General features: G+C 41.6%; 1 protein-coding gene across 1 annotated transcript in view; it reads right to left on the bottom strand.

Annotated features, from left to right (window-relative positions):
* Positions 1-12,901: 12,901 nt before the first annotated feature.
* Positions 12,902-23,186, bottom strand: part of otog (otogelin) — an 83,644-nt gene continuing 73,359 nt past the window's right edge. Inside the window, exons 45-53 of the mRNA XM_039796196.1 lie at positions 23,034-23,132; positions 22,801-22,841; positions 22,323-22,398; positions 21,709-21,887; positions 21,450-21,554; positions 20,613-20,732; positions 19,012-19,057; positions 14,840-14,919; positions 12,902-14,431 (exon numbers count right to left, since the gene is read on the bottom strand). Of these exons, the coding sequence (XP_039652130.1) occupies positions 14,231-14,431; positions 14,840-14,919; positions 19,012-19,057; positions 20,613-20,732; positions 21,450-21,554; positions 21,709-21,887; positions 22,323-22,398; positions 22,801-22,841; positions 23,034-23,132 (947 nt within the window). The 3' untranslated portion in view covers positions 12,902-14,230. The remainder of the gene's footprint in view (positions 14,432-14,839; positions 14,920-19,011; positions 19,058-20,612; positions 20,733-21,449; positions 21,555-21,708; positions 21,888-22,322; positions 22,399-22,800; positions 22,842-23,033; positions 23,133-23,186) is intronic.

Raw genomic sequence — 23,186 nt, 5'->3', positions numbered from 1 at the left:
GAAACATTAGACAGAGTTTGAACATCCCTCTCAAGCTCTTCTTTTTTCATCTTCCCCTATTTCAACCACTTTTTGTGCCGAGTCCAACAATATGAACACCTTCGAAGGAGAGACTGTCTTACAGTCTTACAGTAAAGGGTGCACTCTTTGTACATACGATTCATTTTCAATTTGTGCACGAAGCAGTTCTTTCCCAACCCCGGGAAAATGGTGGAAAATAAACAAAAACGGAGTCCAAAATAAACAACAATTCCAGCAGCTTCAACAGGCAGCTGCCGTGTGTCGTAGTGATGTGAGAGAAGAGGTGGAGGTGGAGTTTGACAGGTGTACAACTTCTCAGTGGACCGGCTGAGTGACGCTGCCACTGGCTGACTGTGAATTACTACTTCCTGTTGCGTGGCGAGGTGGCCGACCTCTGGACACACTGGGATGGCCGTGACTAACTGCTCTGATGGGATGAAAGTAGCCTGCTGGGACACACACACGCACGCGCGTACGCACACACACACACATGCATACACACACACACACACACACACACACACTAGGGATCCACCGATACTGGCTCATGACAGATACCATTACCGATTATGGAACCGATATTTGGAGCCGATATGCATTTACAGTGAAAATTCAAAGTAAAAAAAGAGGCCAAGTCAAAATTAAGAAGATTTTGGAATGTTACAAACTCCAACACAAAACTTTGTTCAAATGCTTTAAGCAATTATTTAATAAATTAGAAACATAATACCCAGTAAAAGAGAGTCAGATAGCGTTGTGGGCGGGACATTAAGTCAGACTCAGTGTTGAGTGAAACCGAAGCAGAGGGACAGACTCGGAGCTGTAGCCGAGCCAAAGTACCGAACATCTTAATTCATTAACTTTTTCGGTTATCAGGCAAATAAAACGCTGACAGAGATCATCTGCAAACTGGCAAAAAACGGCCCGATAATCGGTCTATCCCTGACGTGTGCACATGTCCGCTCCGCTTGGCTCTTGACAGGGCCTGGCCAAGCAAGCCGCAGGCAGAATACACACAAACATGCACAATCTCACACAGACACACACACACATACACACACACACAAATACTCTTGGATGTTGAATTTGTTTTCCAGTCCAGAAAAGCATAACTGACCATCGTTCATTATCGAATCACAACGGTGCGATGTGGCTCTAAATAGTGAGTCGTTGCGTTTCGTCTGTGGGCCCTCTGCAGTCTACTCAGTGGTTAGATTGAAGAGGTTTAAACAATGATTTATCAGTTCATAGTACTGTATGTTCAGCTGATATTCCAACAGTGCTAACCCTAGGCTAACCTCCTGTTTCTATTCTGAAGTTTGAAGAAGAGTTTTGCTAAAGCAGCACGTTGCCTGGTAATTCCGGCTTCTTATTGGCTGCCTTATTGTGAACTTGGCAGTGAAACCTGAACCTGTTCCTGTTTCAATCTGCACACATTCAGATGCCGAGCTTCCCGTTTCTTTTACCGACGGCTGTTGATTTCTTCTCTTCTTGTTCAACTGTTGCTCAGAGGGATCGTTGTCTCTCTCTGCCTTTTCAGTCGTCAGTCTGGTTGAACCGCTGTACAGGGTTTTGTTCTCCATGTACAAAACAAACCCTTCGTACAAAATAGCGTCTATTTGTAAAGTGGACTTTCTGCAAACTAAAAGCATCAAAGACCCTTCAGACGTATAGAGTAGTCCTCTCAGACATCTGACTGCACCCAATCAAGCTTTGTGGCAGGAGATTGTAAAACGTCTGAACGGTTGTTACAATTTCTACTTAATAAGTCAGAAATACGACATGAGTGAGTTGTTCAAGTGGACTCTTCTTGTAAACACAACTGCACTCAAATGTGTAACTGTGCTCTTAAAGGTATAGTGGAGGATTTTCCCGAATTTTAGAAAAGATCCGCCCTCTCCACTTTTTGAAAAAATGCACATGCGCAACACTCTCCCTGCTCCCGAGACGTAACGCCTATTAAACGTGTGCACGAGAGTGCACTGTTTACAAGTTGCTGTCGGCGTGGCTCATACAAGCCTACTTTCCAAAAGAAGATTTGCACTTTTTCACAAATTGAGATGTTTACCGTGTGTGTGCAGTGCGTGACTTGTGCCAGGGCTAGCATCGCTAATCATAGCTTACATCAACTTTCACTAGCAGTGATTTTAAATGGATTTCTCCAAATAGCATGCTAAACTTTACCTGTCGAGTAGAAACTTCGCGACTGAGGCATCAGTGGAGAGCCCAACCTGTGCTTTTAGCGCACGCCAGCGTGTGAAACATTCTCCCAGAAACACTCCGGTCTTGTTTCTTTCTTCAGAGGCCTTTCTCTTCTTGTCGTACCTTTCGTAGACACTCGTAGCTCACCACACATATACACCTGAAAGTATTCATGCGCAGAAAGCGAAAACTACCCTAGGGACGAGCACGCACGACGGCCTTACGTAAACATAGCGCCAGAATGATTGACAACTAGGAGGACCAATAGTCTTGATGATCCACCCGGAAAAAGAAAATCCTCCACAATACCTTTAATGTATTATATATGAATTGCAATTATACCATTCTGTTAGAAACTAACTTAAATCTGGTGATAACCTTCATTAGCTTGACTATAATGTATCCTAATCATTTTGAACATAGACCGTAAGCGTCTGTAGCCTTCGGCTTTAAACTCTATATCCCAATATTTGACTATTCAGATATTCGTTCATTGGGCAGGTACTCGGTTTTGAATTCTGGGATTTAGTTATTTGTTTATGTTTTCAATACTGCACAATAGGGTTGGAATGATTCCTTGAGTAACTCAAATAATGCAATTACATTAACTTCACTGTAACTATAATATAGTAATATAGTTTGTTAAGCTGTATGGTAACTGCACTATAAGCACTAGAGTAAGTGGGCAGGCAGCTGCTGTCTGATCTGTGTGACTCCTCGCTGCTCTGGGACTTTTCACTCATTGTTTCTCACACTTCTCACTGTTTTCCCTTCTCTTATGAAACAACTCAGCAGTTATGAATCACCACGGCAGAGAGAAAACCACAGGAATGTATTTCATCACTTGGTAACAGAATTTGAGTAGAGGGATGGTCAGTCACAGCATTTATAAAGAAACTGAAAATTCCTTGTACATTTATTAGTCTAAGTAATTTCAGTGGTGGAATGTTTACCCATGTACAGTACTTCAGTATTTTCTGCACATTTCAGAAGGACATTTTTACACCACTACGTTTATCTGACTGCTTTAGTTATAGTTACTCTACAAATTATTCTATGCTTTTTTTTTTAACCTTTATTTGACCCTATAGGTCCCATTGAGATTTAAAAAAAAAAATGTCTTTTTCAATTCCTGGTCAAGATACAAAAAAACAGAAGAACAGACAATACTACAGTATAAAACATCCTTGAACAAAATGCAGTACAAGCCACGTATTCAAAATATCAGCTCAAGCACCGACACCCACGATTCTGTCTCCAGGCCTTTCAAAATGGATTGAAAAGTATTGAAAGAAATCCAGTCATGTAAAAGCCCTTTTCTGTACAAACATTAGGTACCGACAGTGGTGATTTTAGAGCCTTTTTAGGGGGGCTCAAGACCACCTAAATTTCACCTCAGACCCCCTAAAAATTATAATAATAAAAAACAAATTCTATTTTAATTCTTCTTTTTTTTAAATCAATTTTAGTGCTTCAAGTTAGAGTTTGCAAACATGTCTGTTAGTGACAGAGGACAATTACAGGTTTAAAGAAACAGCTTTAATATCCTGTGTCGCTGTCGCCAATGCTATGCACCTGTAACCCAGTCAAGTTTTATTTTTTATTTATTTATTGTTTACACCTCATTATCAATTCATTTGATTCTGGTAGTCCATAAAGGGTCTTTCGTAGTTTTTTTTTTTTTCTCGATTATTCTGTTTTTGTGATCATTAGGAGCAGTAGTCGGTCAACGTTGACTTTTGTTTCTGACAGGACACCAACAGTGGTCTCCTGGGTGAAAGTCCTGTGTTTGTTCAATTCATCCATTTATATCCTTTATACTACGTGACAATATAAGTCAGTAGAGACTAATGCATGAAAAGACTTAAGGAATTGGCGTGTTTATTCTTACGCCATTTGGTGATACCTGGCTGTTTTAGTACGTGTTGTTGCTATTATATATATATATATTTATATATCTTAATTTTTTACTTGTAAATGAGTATTTTTAGTGGGGTATTGGTAACATTACTTAGAAGTAGAATATCTGAACACACCATTACAGTAGTAGTAGATAACTTTATTGTCCCCGTGGGGCAGTTGGGTTTGCAGCACAGTTGCAAGGCACTTCATGACAGGACATCAGACACATGATACAAACAAATAGTCCATACATCGGACACCGACAGACAGAACATGAAGAACATACGTCACGCTATACACCCTTGGGTATGACCAGGCCAGCTGGACATCTAGCTCATTTTGACTGATTTAAGGCTTTTATGTCTTGTGGTACAAAAGAGAATTTGGATCTTTTCTTGGTCAGAAGGGGTGGGCAGAAACGATGCCTAGATGGCAGTAGTTTGCATAAAAGGAGATGGGGGGGGGGTGTAGTCACATACAATGTTATTGGCCTTTCTCACCGGTCTGTCTTTATAAATGTGTCCAATGCTCGGTAGTGTTATCCCAAGTAACTTTCTGGCAGTTGTAACTGTTTTTTTCTGTGACTCAGTGGCATTTCCGAGCCAGCAGATAATACAGCAAGTTAAAACGCTTTCAATAAAAGCAGTATAAAACATTTGGAGCATTTTGTTGTTGACATTAAAAACAAGCAGTTTCTTTAAAAAGTACATTCTTTGCTGTGTCTTAGTGTGCAAAAGATCAGTCCACGAGTCCCATTCAAGCTCGTTGTTACAGAACATCATAATCATTTCCAAACTGTGATTTACAGTTGAAGGAAGCAGCGGCGTCTATCTCTCTGCCCCCACTGGGTTCCTCCTCTGTGTTTTGGTCTTGAGAACAGATCAGGTCAGGCTCTGTCTTCGCTCCTCTCAGGGGTCAAAGGTTAAATCAGTTCAACCTGCTCTCTCTATCTGCTCCTGCTGTGACAAAGCCATCAGGTCACTTCCTGTAGAGGGGACAAATGTCCAGCGCTCTGTCCCAGGACGTCAGCTGATGGCCGGGGTCTGGCCTTGTCATCAGCTGACTCTGTCAGCGGGATGTTTTATCACCTCCTCCTCCTCCTCCTCCTCCTCCTCCTCCTGGATGTAAATCAGAGCGACGCTGCTGTTCTGTTCAAAGCCGCAGTGACAGAAGGAGCACTGACTGAAGTGCTGACGTGCTTTATGAGCTTCTGACCTGAAACAGGAAGGAAAAGTGCGCTCATCAGCATGTCAAAGCAAAGAAAAACTGTTGTTTCTTTGATTGTATTCTTTTGGCCAAAGTTTGTTCAGAAAAATGACTTGTTGAATTGTCACAAATGAGTGCTCATTTTGGCTAATTAACTATTTCTATCTCAGTACAGGACATTTTTTCAAAGAATCATATCTGCTCAACTTATCCAAATATGTAGAGTTTTTACTCTCTCTCTTAGTACTACTACTACTAATAATAATAATAATTATTATTATTATTATTTTTATTATTTTTATTATTATGTATATATACATTTTATGACCTCAGTTATTATCCCATATAGTTAGTATGACACTATGACATAATATGCCTTTAATTCCACTTATAATTAGACAAAAATAACTGAATTAGGTTAAATATAATTTTCTCTCAGAATTGGAGTAATCTGATTATTCTGGGAGACTTTTTTATTCAATATAAAAGGAATATATTCCTTACTTTGAATGGAAAGTATATTACATTGTCTGCAGGCTTTCATGGCTTTCTGACGGGAGAGTCCAAGTCATGCTGGGCGCTGCTTGCATGACATTTGCTTTCTCGTGCTCGGTAACTGCTGGAATAATAAAGCAGTCACAGTGAAAGACCAACGACGACCAACCACGCAGCTCTGCCTCTGTCACGTTCGATGACGTTTGTCTTTCACGTGTCCGAATTCTTGGAGCGCGGATACAGGACACCGTGCTTCGTAGGAATCCTCCATTCAGATTCATTTCAGTCACTGTAGATCATAAACTGTATCATATTACCGGGGAATGGCAGGGTTGCTTAAAAAGTGTACTCAGATACAATTGTTAATCTTTCTTAAAGATTTTTTAGGGGTGCATTTTTGGCCTTTATTTTTACAGGACAGCTGAAGACATGAAAGGGGAGAGAGAGGGGGGAATGACATGCAGCAGAGGGCCGCAGGTCGGAGTCGAACCTCTGCATATGGGTGCCCGCTCTACCGACTGAGCTATACGGGCGCCCACAGTTACCAATCTTTTGCATGAATGTGATCAGAAAAGCAGAAAATCCTGCAGCAGCTGATTGCTGGCGATGACCGAATTACCTCAGCTCGTCTCCACCACGTGTCCCACGCTTGTGTTTCACTTGCACTGAAGAACCAGAGTCACACACACCAGCCCAAGAGAGCAGGTGTGTGTGTGTGTGTGTGTGTGTGTGTGTGTGTGTGTGTGTGTGTGTGTGTGTGTGTGTGTGTGTGTGTGTGTGTGTGTGTGTGTGTGTGTTTGTGCAGCTGCTTTGAGCTCGTCAAGCTGACAGTCACTTTCCAGTAATGGCACTGTGAGTCCCACAATGCACCTCTCTCTGGCTGGGATTCTGCTGGCCAGCTCACTACTGAGCTGATGATATGTTTTGGGAATCCCTACTGGGCATGTTGGCTGAGACAAATCCCCCAAATCTTTACATTTCATTGGGTTGGATGTTCATGTTCATCCCAGAGGACAAGATGAGCTGTTCCTTTTCAGCCTTTAGCCTGTTTAGACATTTATTACGGCGGTGATAAAGCTTCTCAGTGGTTTTCACAGACGGCAACACATGACTCCAATCCAAGCTTCACGTCACTGGCTCCCTGTCCGTTTAACCCTCCTGTTGTCCTCGGGTCAAGTTTGACCCATTTTTTAAAAAGTTTCCATATCAGAAATGTGGGTTTCTTTCAACCAAATTGTCAAAAAAAAACTAACGTGGATGGTTCCCTACAACCATTATTCTTCACAGGTAAAATAAATGATCAGTTCACTACTTTTATTGAATTTGAATTGAAAAAAAGTGAAAAAAAATGTTGGAAAAAGCTGTAGATCCTCAGGCGGGGCCCTTGTAACCTCTTAAAACACATTTTTATAGACTTGCTTTTATGTGATGCTGTCTTTTTTATCTTTATCCTTTTTATCCTTTTGCCTTTTCTCTGTTCGTCGCCACTTACTGACTGTCATCCTATAACTTGCTATTTCTACTTGTGAAAATTTTTTTTTCTGTCCTTTACAGCTGCCCCATCTTTTTTTGCGTATGTGTAGTTATGTGTATTGATGTGCTGTGTAAACTTATGTTTTGTTTATGCTTTTGTTTCTTCTGTTAAAGCACTTTGTAAGCTCTTGTTTTTAAAGGTGCTATACAAATAAAGTTATTATTATTACTCTCATAACTATTTGTCCTTTTTATTTGTATTTTATGCTCTTATCTGACTTTTTTTGAAGCCACAGTTCAAGGACGTAGTTACTAAAAAGGTGTACCCGACATGCTGTACTTTAGTAGCTGTACTACTACTTTAAGCCATTGGGTATTTGGTTTACCTCCTTCCCTTAACTACAAATAATGCAATTAACATTTTTGCAAGCAGCTTCTGGAACAAATTCCCAGAAGGCTTCTCCAATTCTCAGTTCTTTTAATTTGAGGCTCAAAACCTTTTCTTTGCCTTTTATTAAATTAAATTCAGGGCTATTTCTTCATACGTTGCGCTGCCCTTTATATTGCTTATGTCTTTATATTGCTTTTTGTTTCTTTTATACATTGTCTGAATGTACTTCAAAAGTTAACAATACATGTGGTAAGACGTGCCAAGGAGTAGCTGTCTAAAATGGCTCATGAATAAGAATCAGATGAATTGCCAAGCAAGTTTGCAGTTGCAAGGAATTTTGTTAGTTTCTATTTTTGGAAGCGTTTCAGTGCTATAACTTTGTTGACAAAATTAATATAAGCATGCCGCTCTTAAATGGTGGGAGGGTGGGGGTTTGGAGTTAGGGGGGTGCAGCTGTTGGAGCAGGATTAGCAGCAGAGCGATATGACCCTTCAGAAGCCCCCTTACTCCCCCCACCCACAACACAACAACACCTAACCAAACCCTCCACGCTAGCACAAAGGAAAAATGGAAGATATGGATTAGTGTTAGCCCGGTCCTACCAGACTCTGGTACACTAGCCTGGTCCTACCAGCCTCTGGTACACTAGCCTGGTCCTACCAGACTCTGGTACATTAGCCTGGTCCTACCAGACTCTGGTACACTAGCCTGGTCCTACCAGACTCTGGTCCATTAGCCTGGTCCTACCAGACTCTGGTACACTAGCCTGGTCCTACCAGCCTCTGGTACACTAGCCTGGTCCTACCAGACTCTGGTCCATTAGCCTGGTCCTACCAGACTCTGGTACACTAGCCTGGTCCTACCAGCCTCTGGTACACTAGCCTGGTCCTACCAGACTCTGGTACACTAGCCTGGTCCTACCAGACTCTGGTCCATTAGCCTGGTCCTACCAGACTCTGGTACACTAGCCTGGTCCTACCAGACTCTGGTACACTAGCCTGGTCCTACCAGACTCTGGTCCATTAGCCTGGTCCTACCAGACTCTGGTACACTAGCCTGGTCCTACCAGACTCTGGTACATTAGCCTCGTCCTACCAGACTCTGGTACACTAGCCTGGTCCTACCAGACTCTGGTACACTAGCCTGGTCCTACCAGACTCTGGTACACTAGCCTGGTCCTATCAGACTCTGGTACATTAGCCTCGTCCTACCAGACTCTGGTACACTAGCCTGGTCCTACCAGACTCTGGTCCATTAGCCTGGTCCTACCAGACTCTGGTACACTAGCCTGGTCCTACCAGACTCTGGTACATTAGCCTCGTCCTACCAGACTCTGGTACACTAGCCTGGTCCTACCAGACTCTGGTACACTAGCCTGGTCCTACCAGACTCTGGTACACTAGCCTGGTCCTATCAGACTCTGGTACATTAGCCTCGTCCTACCAGACTCTGGTACACTAGCCTGGTCCTACCAGACTCTGGTATATTTCATTTGTCCAGAGAGTCTGGCCACTCTCCACTGACAAGTGTTAACTTCCTTGAAGGCGGGTACTCTGTTAAGTTTAAAACTATAGGCTCTGCCCAGAGCCACTCTGGATCTGCCATATATATATATATATATATGGGCCAGAATATATATATGGGCCAGAATCTGCCTTTAGGGGAGTGGGGGCATATCATAGTGGGGGGTCTGGGTGTCCTCCCCCAGGGTTATTTTGAGCGATTTTCTGCATTCGGATACCCTTTTATGCACCAATTTAGAGTGGAAATACCTTTATTTAGCCTATGAGAAGAAGAAAAACACAGATGACAAATGAAGCTAAGCGCAAATTCTTTCAGGAAGACGTCATTACCCCAGTCACTACTCCATTCTTAAATCAAATCAGCTGTTCAAGAAGTGACGTGTCAGTTAAACCAATCAGACTCGACCACGAGATTCAAGGGCCAATCACAGCCTTACAACTCTGCTTTAAATCTGTTCTCTCCTTGTGCTGTCAGCTGTCGTTTCAGGCAAAGCGCTCGTCCCCCCTCCTCCCCTGCCTCCTCCCCTGCCTCCTCCCCTGCCTCCTCCCCTGCCTCCTCCGGTAGTTGTGTTTCTCCCGGCTGACCGCTCCGTTGCCTCTTCGGTCCGGTCTCTGGTCTCTTCACCGCCGCCACCAGTGTCTGGACTCCATCGGGGGTTATGTTCTTATTCCCTACCCCTTTAAGAAGATTAATTCGATGGAGTCCAATCTCCAAAAGACTTTGTACATTCAATATCATACAGTTGTACAATAAATATTTTGCATATCTGCAAACGAAGTCTCTCCTGATTGAATTCAACATATATCAAAAATATAATAGAAAGTATGTTGTTGCGTGTCATTGGGCATTTTTAAGTGGGTATATGGAAATCCTGGAGCTTTCTTAGTGGGTATACTGCATATACCTGCGTATCACGTAGACTACACCACTGCTCACACATTCTTATGTTTGCTTTTCTTGCCACACACAGTGGTGAAACAAGTACTCAGATATGTTAGTAATATATTTAGTCAAAGTATCAGTATGTGAAGAAAACTATATAAATATATTATATATATATACATACAGTACAGGCCAAAAGTTTGGACACACCTTCTCATTCAAATGCGTTTCCTTTTATTTTCATGACTATTTACATTGTAGATTCTCACTGAAGGCATTAAAACTATGAATGAACACATATGGAATTATGTACTTAACAAAAAGTGTGAAATAACTGAAAACATGTCTTATATTTTAGATTCTTCAAAGTAGCCACCCTTTGCTTTTTTATTAATAAGGGAAAGAATTCCACTAATTAACCCTGACAAAGCACACCTGTGAAGTGAAAACCATTTCAGGTGACTACCTCATGAAGCTCATTGAGAGAACACCAAGGGTTTGCAGAGTTATCAAAAAAAGCAAAGGGTGGCTACTTTGAAGAATCTAAAATACATTATACACCCCAAAATAACCACATCAAATACATCAAATACATCCACATTTAGACCCACACGTAATATGCACGACCATAAAATACCTTGCTCCTGGATCAGCTGCAAAATGCATCATCACAAAGCTGAAAACAGGGCTGTGTTTCTGACACCATGAAAAGTTGACTTTTAGAAATACGTGGTTCTCACAGGACAGCGACGCTACAAACATATGATGATATTATAGAATATGATGCATTGCTGTAGATTAAACTACCCAGCAATATATAAAGGAGTTCAAATGAGCACAACCTTAAACATCTACAGCAGTGAAGTGCAACATAAACGTTGAGCCAATAACGTCATATTAATCCAGAAACATCAGGTAGTAGAGAAAAACACTGACATTTTACTGCACAATACATACTCTGACTTGAAGTACTTTAACCATCTGGAGTCTGAGCATGTTTTATTATCAATAACACAGTATGTTTGTATGTTCTCCGCGTGTTTCCGGTTTCCCCCACCATCAAAAAACATGTACTAGGTTCTCCAGTCAGTGTCCTTGATCAAGGCACTGGCTCAGCTCTGGAGTTGGTCCCCGGGAGCTGTAAATGGCTGCCCACTGCTCCCTTGAGGGATGGGTTAAATGCAGAGAATGAATTTCGCTACATGTATGTGTCAGTAAAGTACCTTTACATTTAGTCGTGCAACAGAAAACTCAGATGGGACACATAGTCTAGCTAGCTGTCTGGATTTCCCCTGCAGAGATCTGAGGAGCAGTTAACCATAGTCCTCACAAATCCATCCGGAGTTTAGAACGCCAACACAAAGGAAGCCCAAGGCAACGGATATCCGGCCTAAATGAGTGAAATCCGGCGGAATTTCCGTTGGCAACGGAGCAATCCCTGAAGTGGAACGACGAGGATATAGACTACATCATTCTGGACTCCAGTCACCATCTGAGCTCTGTGTGATCTCCTCGCCTGGTCTTGGCAGCTCATTAGATATAAACTGGTGTGGCCCCGGCTTAAATGTCTGCTAAGAAATCCCTGGATTTTGCGGGTTCACGACTCTGTATCATTTTCCCGTCTGCCAGTGCCAACATGCTGCAGCAGCATGTAATCGGCCTTGTGTTCAGACCAGCCAGCCAGTCTGGAGTCTGAGATACGAGAGGAGGAGAAGCAGATTTACTGGTCTGACTTCCTCTGAATATCCATCCTCACACAAACATCTGGTTTAGTATTTGATTGATACTGGACACTGAGTCTCTGAAATTAAAGAAGCAACTGCAGTGTTTTCATATGTTCTGAACAGTCCCAAGTGTTCCCCTCTCACATCTGCTCTGGGGTAAACACCCCCAAACAGTGAAGTGGGAACAAAGATTTACATTTACAGATTGATGTGTAACACAGCAGGGAGTCTGACTACCTAATATGAAAGCATTAAAGCAGTTTCATACTAAAAAAAAAAAACTTTCATCGTGTTAACTAACTTCATTTTCTTGATTAGATCTTACAAAAGTGAAGCCTCTCTTAATCAATATTAACACAATGGACAGGATGCCTGCAGGTCCTTAAAATGTTTGAAGTCATTATTATGATAATTAATCTTTATCAGTCTGGGCTATGGTCACTCTCTAAAAGCCTATTGATTACACATTACCCATAGTGTATATAACTAGCATATTCATATATATACTTATTTATATTGCCATATACGTACATTACTCCTGTACGCACTGTTTTTTGCACTTCTGGTTAGATGCTATAACTGCATTTCATTGTCTCAGTACCTGTGCACTGTGCAATGACAATAAAGTTTAATATTGATGTGCCATGTGTGTTAAAGCTATAGTGCGTAGTTTCTGTCGCCCCCCCCCCCCCATGAGGAATTGTGTCCACATGATATAAGCATTCCGTGATCGTGCACGGCAGTAGACCAGCAACTCTTGTGTTCTGCGAGGTCAAATGACTGTTTTTGTCAACGGTGTCTGGTTGTAAGGGCTGTCTGACAGCAAGGTAAAGCTGTGAAAATATTATGAATATAGCTTATAGATTATTTTAGGTGACTCAAATAAGTTTAGCTGCTGCACCCATCCACAGCAGTACATTGATTAGCTTCCATGTCGGTACTCCTGCCTGCTTTTTCCAAACTTAGGGCTCGCAAACCACCCTCTCCAAGGGAAAATGTGAGCCTAATATTCAGTATAACAATAATAGAAGAAACACTGTCCTGTTATCTAATATATATTATTAATAAAAAGAGCAAACGGTTTTAGTTTTTCCAAAGGAAATATTTATTGAAAATGCAAATGTACATTTGTATGATACAAATCCTCTTTAACTCGACTATCCAGTTGGGTCTGTTTGATATGAACAAACACATTAAGAATTTAGTCCACAGAGAAACATCTTTTACACAATGCCAAGCACTCCTAATATATTTCTTTCTGTAATCGGGAATAAAACCAAATCAAAGTGTTGCATCCTGTTCGGTCTTTTTGTTCTTTAGTTGGGCCAAATGCTTCTCTTCTCTCTGTGTTGTCATCCATAAATATCAGAACGGCTGTGCTCTATCAATCTCCAATAAATAAATAAAGTGCTCCACGTACGGCTGGATTTAATCAGTTAATACACCTCACTAGTGTTGATTATATAAAGTATACTTCACATCACTGAATATACAGTTTATTGTTGTCTTTCTAAAAATGAAATATCTAAGAATTTGATTTTGCAAATCATTTTAAAAAGTTAAATTATTTACAAAAACAAGGCACAACATGAGACATTCTGGGTAATAAATGATCTCCAAACGATGATGATGATGATGATGACGATGATGATGATGATGCACTAAACCGAAAAGGTGTCACAGCTCCTCTCCTCTTTTTAAAATATATATTTAAATTTTTTTTTCTTTTCAGTCCTGGCAGTACAGGAGCGCTCTGAGGAGACGAGCAGAGAGATTAGCTCCCTCTCTCAAAAACAAAAGATTAACTTCCCTTTTTTCTTTGCTGAACATTGTCTTTTCTGTGCAGGCTGGCGGGGAGGTGATACTGTAGTAAAGCAGAGAGCTTTAGCCCTTTGAAGCGTGTTTCTAAAGGTGTTCATGTGTCATTTGGATATCAATTAGTTATTATACTCCATAAAACTGCCTCGGATTTGTATTTCACATCACAGGCAAGAAATCTGCTGGAGTTGTGACACAAAACAGGAGAGTTTCCGATGACAACAAAATTGGCGTCAAAAGAAAACGTTGACGTTTTCTGTGACTTCTATTTCTGTGCACTAATAATGCACCATCATGTTCAATTTACCTGCACCTTCAGTGCCCTGCATTACCACCTCCCTGCCAGCAGAGGCACCACGAAAACTAACTGGAAGAGCAAGAGCATCAGTCATGCAGTCCAGCCAATCACAGCACAGTATTCCGCTCTCCCAACATCCTAAAGCAACATGGCTGTGGTTTCTTCTCCTTCCTTTTGTTCTTTGTTTTGTGGTTTAAGAGGATGTAGATGTGGACACCGTGTGTGTGTGTGTGTGTGTGTGTGTGTGTGTGTGTGTGTGTGTGTGTGTGTGTGTGTGTGTGTCTGTCTGTCTGTTTAGGACCACTGGCAGGAGCAGTCGGTGGGCTCCTGGATGGTGTAGCTGACCCAGGTGGCGTTGCCGCTGCAGTAGAGCTGCACGGAGCGCCGCTGCAGCCCCGTCTCCCTGCAGCACTTGCAGAAGCGCGCGTACGTGTTGATGTTGTAGTTGTAGATGCTGGCGGACGGACACTTCCCGTCACATGACACGATGTTCACCTGCGGAACACAGACAGTCAGTACAGGTACAGGTTCAGAAGGTGGCAGGGCTGCAGAACGAACCAGCAAATTAAAGTAGAAGTTCATCTTTATAAATGTCATCAAGGGTTATGTCATATGTCATACCTTTCGTAGACACTCGTAGCTCACCACACATATACACCTGAAAGTATTCATGCGCAGAAAGCGAAAACCACCCTAGGGACGAGCACGTACGACGGCCTTACGTAAACATAGCGCCAGAATGATTGACAACTAGGAGGACCAATAGTCTTGATGATCCACCCGGAAAAAGAAAATCCTCCACAATACCTTATATGTGAGTACTTCCTTTACCACTGTGTGGAGTGTTTAGAATTTGCTTCTGCTTTCTTTGGAAAGCAGAACCAGCATCACATTACAACATACCGGCCTGTTGCTACGACAGTCGTTCTTCCTGATCGTCATCCGCACCGTCACCTTCTGACACGACTTCCCATCTTCTTTGCCTGTTCACACGACAAAAAAACCAAATCAGTTGGAACACCGTTAACACGAGATACTGAAAACAAAACATCGGACCTGCTGCACGTAGAGTCACAACAAACACCAGGGAAGAGAGGAGGATGTCGGAGGAGAAAGAGGCTGTAGATCATGCGCAAGCTGTTTAGTGGATGGATGAGTTAGATGAGGGATATAAATCACATATAAGAGCTTTAGAGTCAGAAAGCAAAAAAAGGAGGAAGCTTCGCAGTCAGGGAGCAAAGACAAATTATGCTTCTTCCAAGTGAGAAAAAAACATGATGATGAGATCAATTCATGCATTTATCGTGTACACAAAATGGCGTCAAGCTAATCTTTTCAATCATCTTTAGAAATGTGTAAATAAATTAAATGCATTTTTAAAGACAGTTTCCGTAAACATGCTCCGTCAACTTTTGTGCCATTTAAAAAAAAAAGAAGAAGAAAGAAAACAAACAAACTGCGCATAAACTTCAAGCTGCTATGTGTCGCATTTAGTCTTTCTCCACATTAAGATCACAGTTTTTGTTAACCCTTTTCACCATTTGAGTGTGACACACACACACAGTGAAACACTGTTTGCTCTCTCCAGCTGTTTTACAGTAAGTTGTACATATCACACTTTTATTTCGATATAGAATCAGTCATATTTATACAAAAATTCTATTACAGTATTTCAACTATTCTATTTAATGTCCCCTTTAACTTGTTAACTAATGTGTGGTAGTAGAGACCAACTCAAAAACAAATCAAAATACTATTTGAACATGATGAGTAAGCTAGAATTATTTTGTTCGTTAGCATAACTAAATAAAATGGAACCAGTTGTCTTCTTCAGATCTTCCTCAACCAAACAGCGGGTACAATGTGGCTTTCTTTTCTTCATTATGACTGGTGGAAGGTCCTAATCTGGTTACAAGGACCAATCGGGTGAGAATATAGCAAAGTGGGAGCAAAGTAGCACATAAACTCAACATAAACATTTAAAGATTATACTTTTGGTTCTGTTATGGCAATTGGTTAGTTGCATGTTGAATTTTCTCCATCAGTTTGGTACAGTGACTGGCTCTAAATGCTAGAGGTAGCGTTGCTGTGGCAAGCACAGGCACGAATCTGATCGTCATTCAACAAATTGCAGATAACTGTGCGAGTCTTATCCAGCCCTCCCATGCTAATGCGTGGATTGCAAATGGACTGTTTGTTTTAATTGGTGAAATGTGACAAATTAAGTGAGAGGAAATCATTTTGTGTTGCAAAGAGCAGGTTGTATTTTGCTCATTTTGGGGAAAAGACGCTAGAGCTGTAGCCAATTAGAATACAAATGTTTGTGCAGTTAATTAAGAAGAAAACACAGAATCATAGTTGCAGAATTCTAATATTGACCCAGAATACCAAAGTGAACGTTTTTTTAAATATGCAGGTTTAAATATAAAGTGTAATCTTTAGCTTCAGCTCTTCATTAGCAGTACAAAAAATAGAATTTTAAGCTTGATAAATGGATGTTTCTTACCAAAATGCTCCTTGCATGACTAAAACAACCTTTGAATGTACACCAAAACAAGTTCCTTCCCGAGGCTATTTTGCAGAGGCGCCGTTGCTCCGCCCGGCTGTTAGCGCCATCCATGACGATTGTGATTGGTTTAAAGAAATGCCAATAAACCAGAGCACGTTTTTCTCCTATCCCAGAATGCTGTGTGGACTCGCCAGACTCTCCTCCACAGCGGCGCGGTGGAGGAAGATCTGGCAATGGTTTTTTAAAACCATTGTAAATAAAATGTTAGACCTTTATCACGTCATTGAAAAAAGTCAGATGTCAGAGTCCGGAAACATTGTCTGAAACAATTTCCCGATTTCCTCATTTGCATTATAGGACTGGTGTCTAGATTGGCTGCAATATAAATTGCATGTTGTTCTCGTTTGTAGTCATAATACAGCAGATTATATTTGGAATATCAACAGAAAGAACTACAACACCACAGAATAAAAAAATATATATATATATTCTAAAGCACTGCGCATTAGAGGTAGCGTTACACTGACATAGGAAGATTAATACCTGTTTAAAATGATTTAAGATCTATAACACAATACTATACACACTAATTTAGATTTTTTTTTTTTACTTTTAAAGACCCCACAGAAACCTGTGAAGGGTTTTGCACTGATGATTCTTTGAGGGTAAAATGCCTCACATAGCAGCTTGAGTTTCCCACACAGCTCCCCTTGGTGGCGGAGCAGCACACAAATCTTCTACAGCAGCTACGTGTTTGGTGAAAAGAACCCCCCCCCCGACACCAACCCACATCAGTATCTAATGACACATGCAGACGTCTAAGCCCGACTAGTGGGCCACTACCAACAGTACATTGTTGGCAATCAACAATGCACTGCCCAGACAGTGCTAAATGGGGAAAGAGTTTGGCTGTCGTGTACAGTACATGTACGTGATCCACAGGGAGGGGGCGGGGGGGGAAATTCTTTTTTTCTGTCCTCTCAAGTGTGACATCATTTTTGGCCTACATAAAGGATTGTCTTCCCGCCTCCATTAAGTCGCAAAAATCACCTTTAATGACATCATTGTGACATCTTTTCTAAAGATACAAACTTACATAAAAAATGGAATTCACAAGCTTATTTAAAGGTCCCATGGCATGACATTTTTTTAACATTAATATGCGTTCCCCCAGCCTGCCTATGGTCCCCCAGTGGCTAGAAATGGTGATAGGTGTAAACCGAGCCCTGGGTATCCTGCTCTGCCTTTGAGAAAATTAAAGCTCAGATGGACCTTATGAGGTCATAAGGAGCAAGGTTACCTCCCCTTTCTCTGCTTTGCCCGCCCAGAGAATTTGGCCCACCCATGAGAGAGAGAGACATCATGGCTTTCAAACGAGCAAAGTGGCAGTTGGTCAAGGCCACACCCCCACCCTCCACCTTGCCCCCCCTCTCCTCCTCAATAGCTACAGACACAGAAATGGCACATCCTAAGGAAAGCTCATTGTGGGACTGGCTCTAGTGGCTGTAATTCTGCACCAAGGCTGAATTTCGGGAAAGAGACTTCAGATACAGTATTAGGGGACCACTAAGGTCTATATAAAAGAGACTTCAGATACAGTATTAGGGGACCACTAAGGCCTATATAAAAGAGACTTCAGATACAGTATTAGGGGACCACTAAGGTCTATATAAAAGAGACTTCAGATACAGTATTAGGGGACCACTAAGGTCTATATAAAAGAGACTTCAGATACAGTATTAGGGGACCACTAAGGTCTATATAAAAGAGACTTCAGATACAGTATTAGGGGACCACTAAGGTCTATATAAAAGCATCCAAAGAGCACCATGTCATGGGACCTTTAAGAATTTGACAGCTTCATTAAGAGATGTGAATGCAACATCTGCACCGTAAATGTAATTTTGGTGGCATGTTTTGATTTAGTTGCATATCATTTCTGCAGACTCTGAAATGAGACAGCAGTTGAGAGGACTGTTCTGCAGAGGGTATTAGGTTGCAGTCAGAATTCCTGTGTGTTTAAGGATCTTCTTTTTTTTTGGAGGGAGTACATTGTTGAATATCAACAATGGCACTGACAAGCCTTGTTGTTTTGGTACCTCGTTCACAGTTTGTGTTAACTGTGGGAGTCAGGGGGCTAACGGGAAAAGGGAACAGAGGGAATCCAGTACCTGGTGGGATTGGTACATGATGGTAAGCTGCAGCACATAAACCACAAACCCACTTGCATGTGATGCTTTTCAGTGACTGCTACTTCTATCATCTGGCACTTTGAAAGGAGTTATCTGTTGCCAATATTTTCTTTATTAAATTTTTTTTACTGAATTCACTGAAAAGCACACTGACAGATCTCTCTAATCTGAATAAACAGCAGACAAATGTAACAGAAAACAACTGCTAGGATCCAATTCAGACAATGTGGTTGATGGTTTTGGACTGAAACGGACAAACTGAAGGGCAAACATGTTGGAAACATGTTGAGCGGCAGGTGAAGGTGCTCTTCAGTGTCAGCCTACAGCTCTACGCTAACTACAGGACTGCTGCTACGCTCAGATCAGATACTCACATGTCTTGCAGCATCCGTCCATGTAACTTACGACGGTTCCACCGACCTGAGTGCAGACGAGAGTCAAAATGTTAAGATAGAAATAAAGAAAATCTCCTTCTTGAGAGAAACCCTCTGTCTTTGCATCTTCTGCCACAGATTTTACCCCGCGTTTGTGCTGCGTTCCGGCCGCGCCGCGGTTTTGTTCCGTCCTCCGCCACGCGCCATACCACATTGGGGGAGCGGAGCGTCTTGCCAGCCCGACTCGCACATTTTATTATTTATTTATTATTTAAAGTACTTTCCAGAACAATCACGTGTTTATTAAGCTAGTATCTACCCTCCACTCCAAGCACTCCTGTAATTAAACTCCACACCTTCTCCTTTGTGGGGTTGTCCTCATAAAAATGATCTCTGGTGTTGTATTATGTTTTTCCAACTCCAAGAATCTCTGTTGTCCACGGTGTAGTAAGGGGACATTAGGCTATTGGGGGGTGTATTTTGGTAAATTGACTGGATTCTCTCGCCGCCCGGCTGTCCGAATAGACCTGGCGCGTATCTTCAGCGGAGCGGAGAGCCGCTTCACGCACGCTTTTGGGACGCCGCCGTGACGCGGCCGGAGGATTATCAAGCATTGACTTGAATTGCCACGATTGCTCGCAGGGGTCGCGGCGCGACACAAAAGAAACAAAAATCTCCCGCTATATTGATTAAAGAACTCCAGAGTCATATTTCAGATATCTTGTCTCTGTCTCTCTAGTACATGTTGCTGTTGGAATAAATCTTGCAAACCTGAATTCTTGATTGTCTTGCAAGCATCGGGCACACTCTTGTGGTTACTGTTTTTTAATTAATCATATTAGTTCAACTTAACGTTCTCTGAGAACGCTGAGAACCACAGTTTTATACCACTGTAAAACAACTGAGTGCTCACATGAACTGTTGTCACTCTTTGTCCCTGGTTGTTTCCCTTATTACATATTGAATATGTTAAAGATATGTTTTGGCTGTGTTAATATTAAAACCACGCTCTTTCCTCCCTCTGAAAAAAATCTTTTTTCAAATGATTGTATAAAGTATGTAAAAAAAATATAATAAATAATGCAGGAAAAGAGTAAATAATAGACTTAATTTTGCTATAAACATGTTTGTAAAATGTGTATACAATGACAAAATTAAGCGACACCATTATGAAACAGAAACAGTATCATTCGGCTTAAAAACTCACCAAAAAAAAGCCTCAATCTTTTTAAATTTGCTAAATAGTATGTATCCATCAAACCACGGAAGAGAATAATGATTTAAAAGTCATTTAATTTGATCTTGAAGAATGAATTTCTGCCCTCACTACAGGCACTCCTTTATTCCTCGCTCTATAATACTGCTCAACCAAGTGTGTGTGTGTGTGTATGTGTGTGTGTGTGTGTAACAGAAAGGTGTGTCAGATGTTTGTTGGGTGACCATACAGATGTACAGTTGTTTGTTGTTTTTTAATGTTACCTGTTGATTGTTGGAGCAGACGATGCAAGAAAATTTGAACAGACAAAAGAGTTTTATCTTATCTTAATTTAATGAGATGTGTGACTCTGGTGTGCGTGCGTGCGTGGTGCGTGCTGACGGACCTTCATACACTCTGTTTCGTTGAATGGTGGGCAGCTATAGGAGTAGGAGATGAGCGTGGGTCCGGACAGAGTGTCGGCGCAGTCGAACTTCATGCAGTTTGATACCCAGGACTTCCCCGGCTGAAAACACGACGACAGCATTAAAAACATCAACTGCTGCTACTACTGATGGCTTATCGGCTGAGTTACACCTACAGGGACTAAAACCACATTTAGGGATCGTCTAAGTCTTATTGAGCCAAGATTGCCGTTAATACAAACTTAAATTAAGCAAACATGAGATTACTTTTTACTGTCAAGGTTCATGTGTATTAAATTGGAACAACATGACCAACATGTGTTATTGAAAACCATCAGTGGGTGGTATAATCATCATTCATCTTATGGTAATTAATGCTAAATTAACAAAAATTTGATTGAATGATTCAATATTTTATAGGAATGAGGTGTATTGTATATTGGATATATAACGACTAATGTCACATTGTTGACAAAGCCTGACAGCTGATATCTTGAGCGTAAAAGTTCCGTCTTTGCCAAATTATTCTTCAAAACAAACAAGCAAACAAACAACACTCCTAACCAAGTCACAAGAAATTAGAAAGGAAAAAGAAATAAATGAAATTAAAGTCAGGAGTTCTTGATGAAGACTGTGAGATGTGATTGAAAGCTGTGGAAAAAAGCTAGTACAGTTAGTGGAAGTTTTCCTTTTAAAAAGGACTCACTTTGGTACAGCAGCTCGGTTGAAAGTGCAGATTATACGACGTGTTTAAAGCATGTATGTTAAATATTCAGGGTTGCTGTTAATATATAATTAACAATTAGTTGACTTCCAACCTTGTAGAGAACAGTTGTCCCGTTCTCGTGTTGGTAGAGGCAGGAAATATTTTTACAAACACCGCAGCATGTCGTCTGGTCCTTCGGGGGGACGTAGATCTGATTCTGAAAACACAGATGGTCAAGATTAGTTTTGTGGAACAGAATTTGATCTTGATGCTGTCAGATATTAGATATATGCATGTCGGTGTGTACCTGTGTGTGTGTGTGTGTGTGTGTGTGTGCGTGTGTGTGTGTGTGTGTGTGTGTGTGTCCTTACTGGTTGGCAGTGGGCGGAGCAGTTGATGCTGCTGGTGCGCAGCAGATAGAAGCCGCTGGCCGGGTCCAGGCTGCGGCTGCACTGCCTGCTGTGACACACGCCGTCGTCATGGTGCTCCACCAGAGCCTGACCCGGCCGCAACACGCCGCGCTCACCTAACACACACACCGCCTCGCGGACTGAAAAAACACACACACACACACACACACACACACACAGCCGAGGTCAGAGTGTACACAAGGTTTCTGCACTTTTTCTGATGGACTTGCTTTTCTGATGGACTTTTCTGATGGAAACTGGAAAAATTCAATTTGTTTAAAATTGTTTTTTGCTTTGTCATTTTCCTTTTTAACTCTTTAGATTGTATTTGTCTGATTTGTTTTTTCTCCCTCTCCCTACATGATGTATGTCTGTGTTTAGCCCATTGTTATTTAAATGTTTTCATCCCATTATAATTGTGAATCAGTTTCCATGTTTTTTGAAAATATGAATGAAGTCCATGTGAAGTTCATGATTGTTGTATTGAGAGAAATTTGTGCAGCAGCTGTTGCAGCACGCGCAGCCTATCGAAGTCACTTGAGTTTGAACCAGCAACCCTCCCCGGCAGTTCTCACCACACTTGTATCTTTTGCAGGCGCACTGGTTCTGTGGGTCGGACATGTAGGCCCGGTCCAGCTGGGCGGCCTCTCCCTGCAGAAAAACAAAGACAACCGATAGAGTCAGATAGAGTGTACACAGACTATATGTACATAGAAAACACAAAGAACCAGGGACACTGCTAAACAGAAAATGCACAGAAAATGAGATCAAAACACACAGCACATATAATGCATATAGTCAGTTTGAAGTTGTATTGTCTTGTAGGATCTTCAAAATGTCTGCAGCTAAGATTAAAGCTTTGTTGGCATTTCAGTGGCCTCTCTCAGCTGGCACATGATGGCCTTCTATTAATGTTAAAACATTAAGTCACTAAATACCAGAGAGCGGGAGAATATATACATTAAACTGACCCAGGGATTTCTATACATCATATAAACTATTTTAATTAGATGACCAAACAGACAGACTGAAAATTAAAAAGTCACGACCTACCAGGCCACATTTTGGGGAGGCGATCTTTTCACAGGAACACTCTGAAAACAAATAAACGTGAATCATCTTCACATTTCAACTGTGTTTAGGCTTCAAGACTTTAAACTGACAACCCCAAAATGATGTATCATCATGAACCAGAGCGGCATGTCAGGCTCCCAAAAGCCAAAATGTAACCTTTGAATTCATTTGGAAATGTTCCGGTTGCGGGAGGTTTTTATCGAGTATCGTACCGCATGTTTGGTTTGGACAGCAGCGACCCGGACTGGACACGGACACCACCGACATCCCAACGGGACAACTAAGCAGAGGACACCTGTAGGGCTCACACACTGCACGCACACACACACACACACACAGTGTCATTTCACAGCTGTTAACAGCTG

Source organism: Perca fluviatilis, chromosome 3 (assembly GCF_010015445.1).
Source record: "Perca fluviatilis chromosome 3, GENO_Pfluv_1.0, whole genome shotgun sequence".
In the NCBI taxonomy this organism is placed as follows: domain Eukaryota; kingdom Metazoa; phylum Chordata; class Actinopteri; order Perciformes; family Percidae; genus Perca; species Perca fluviatilis.
This window is presented reverse-complemented; position numbering and strand designations above follow the sequence as displayed.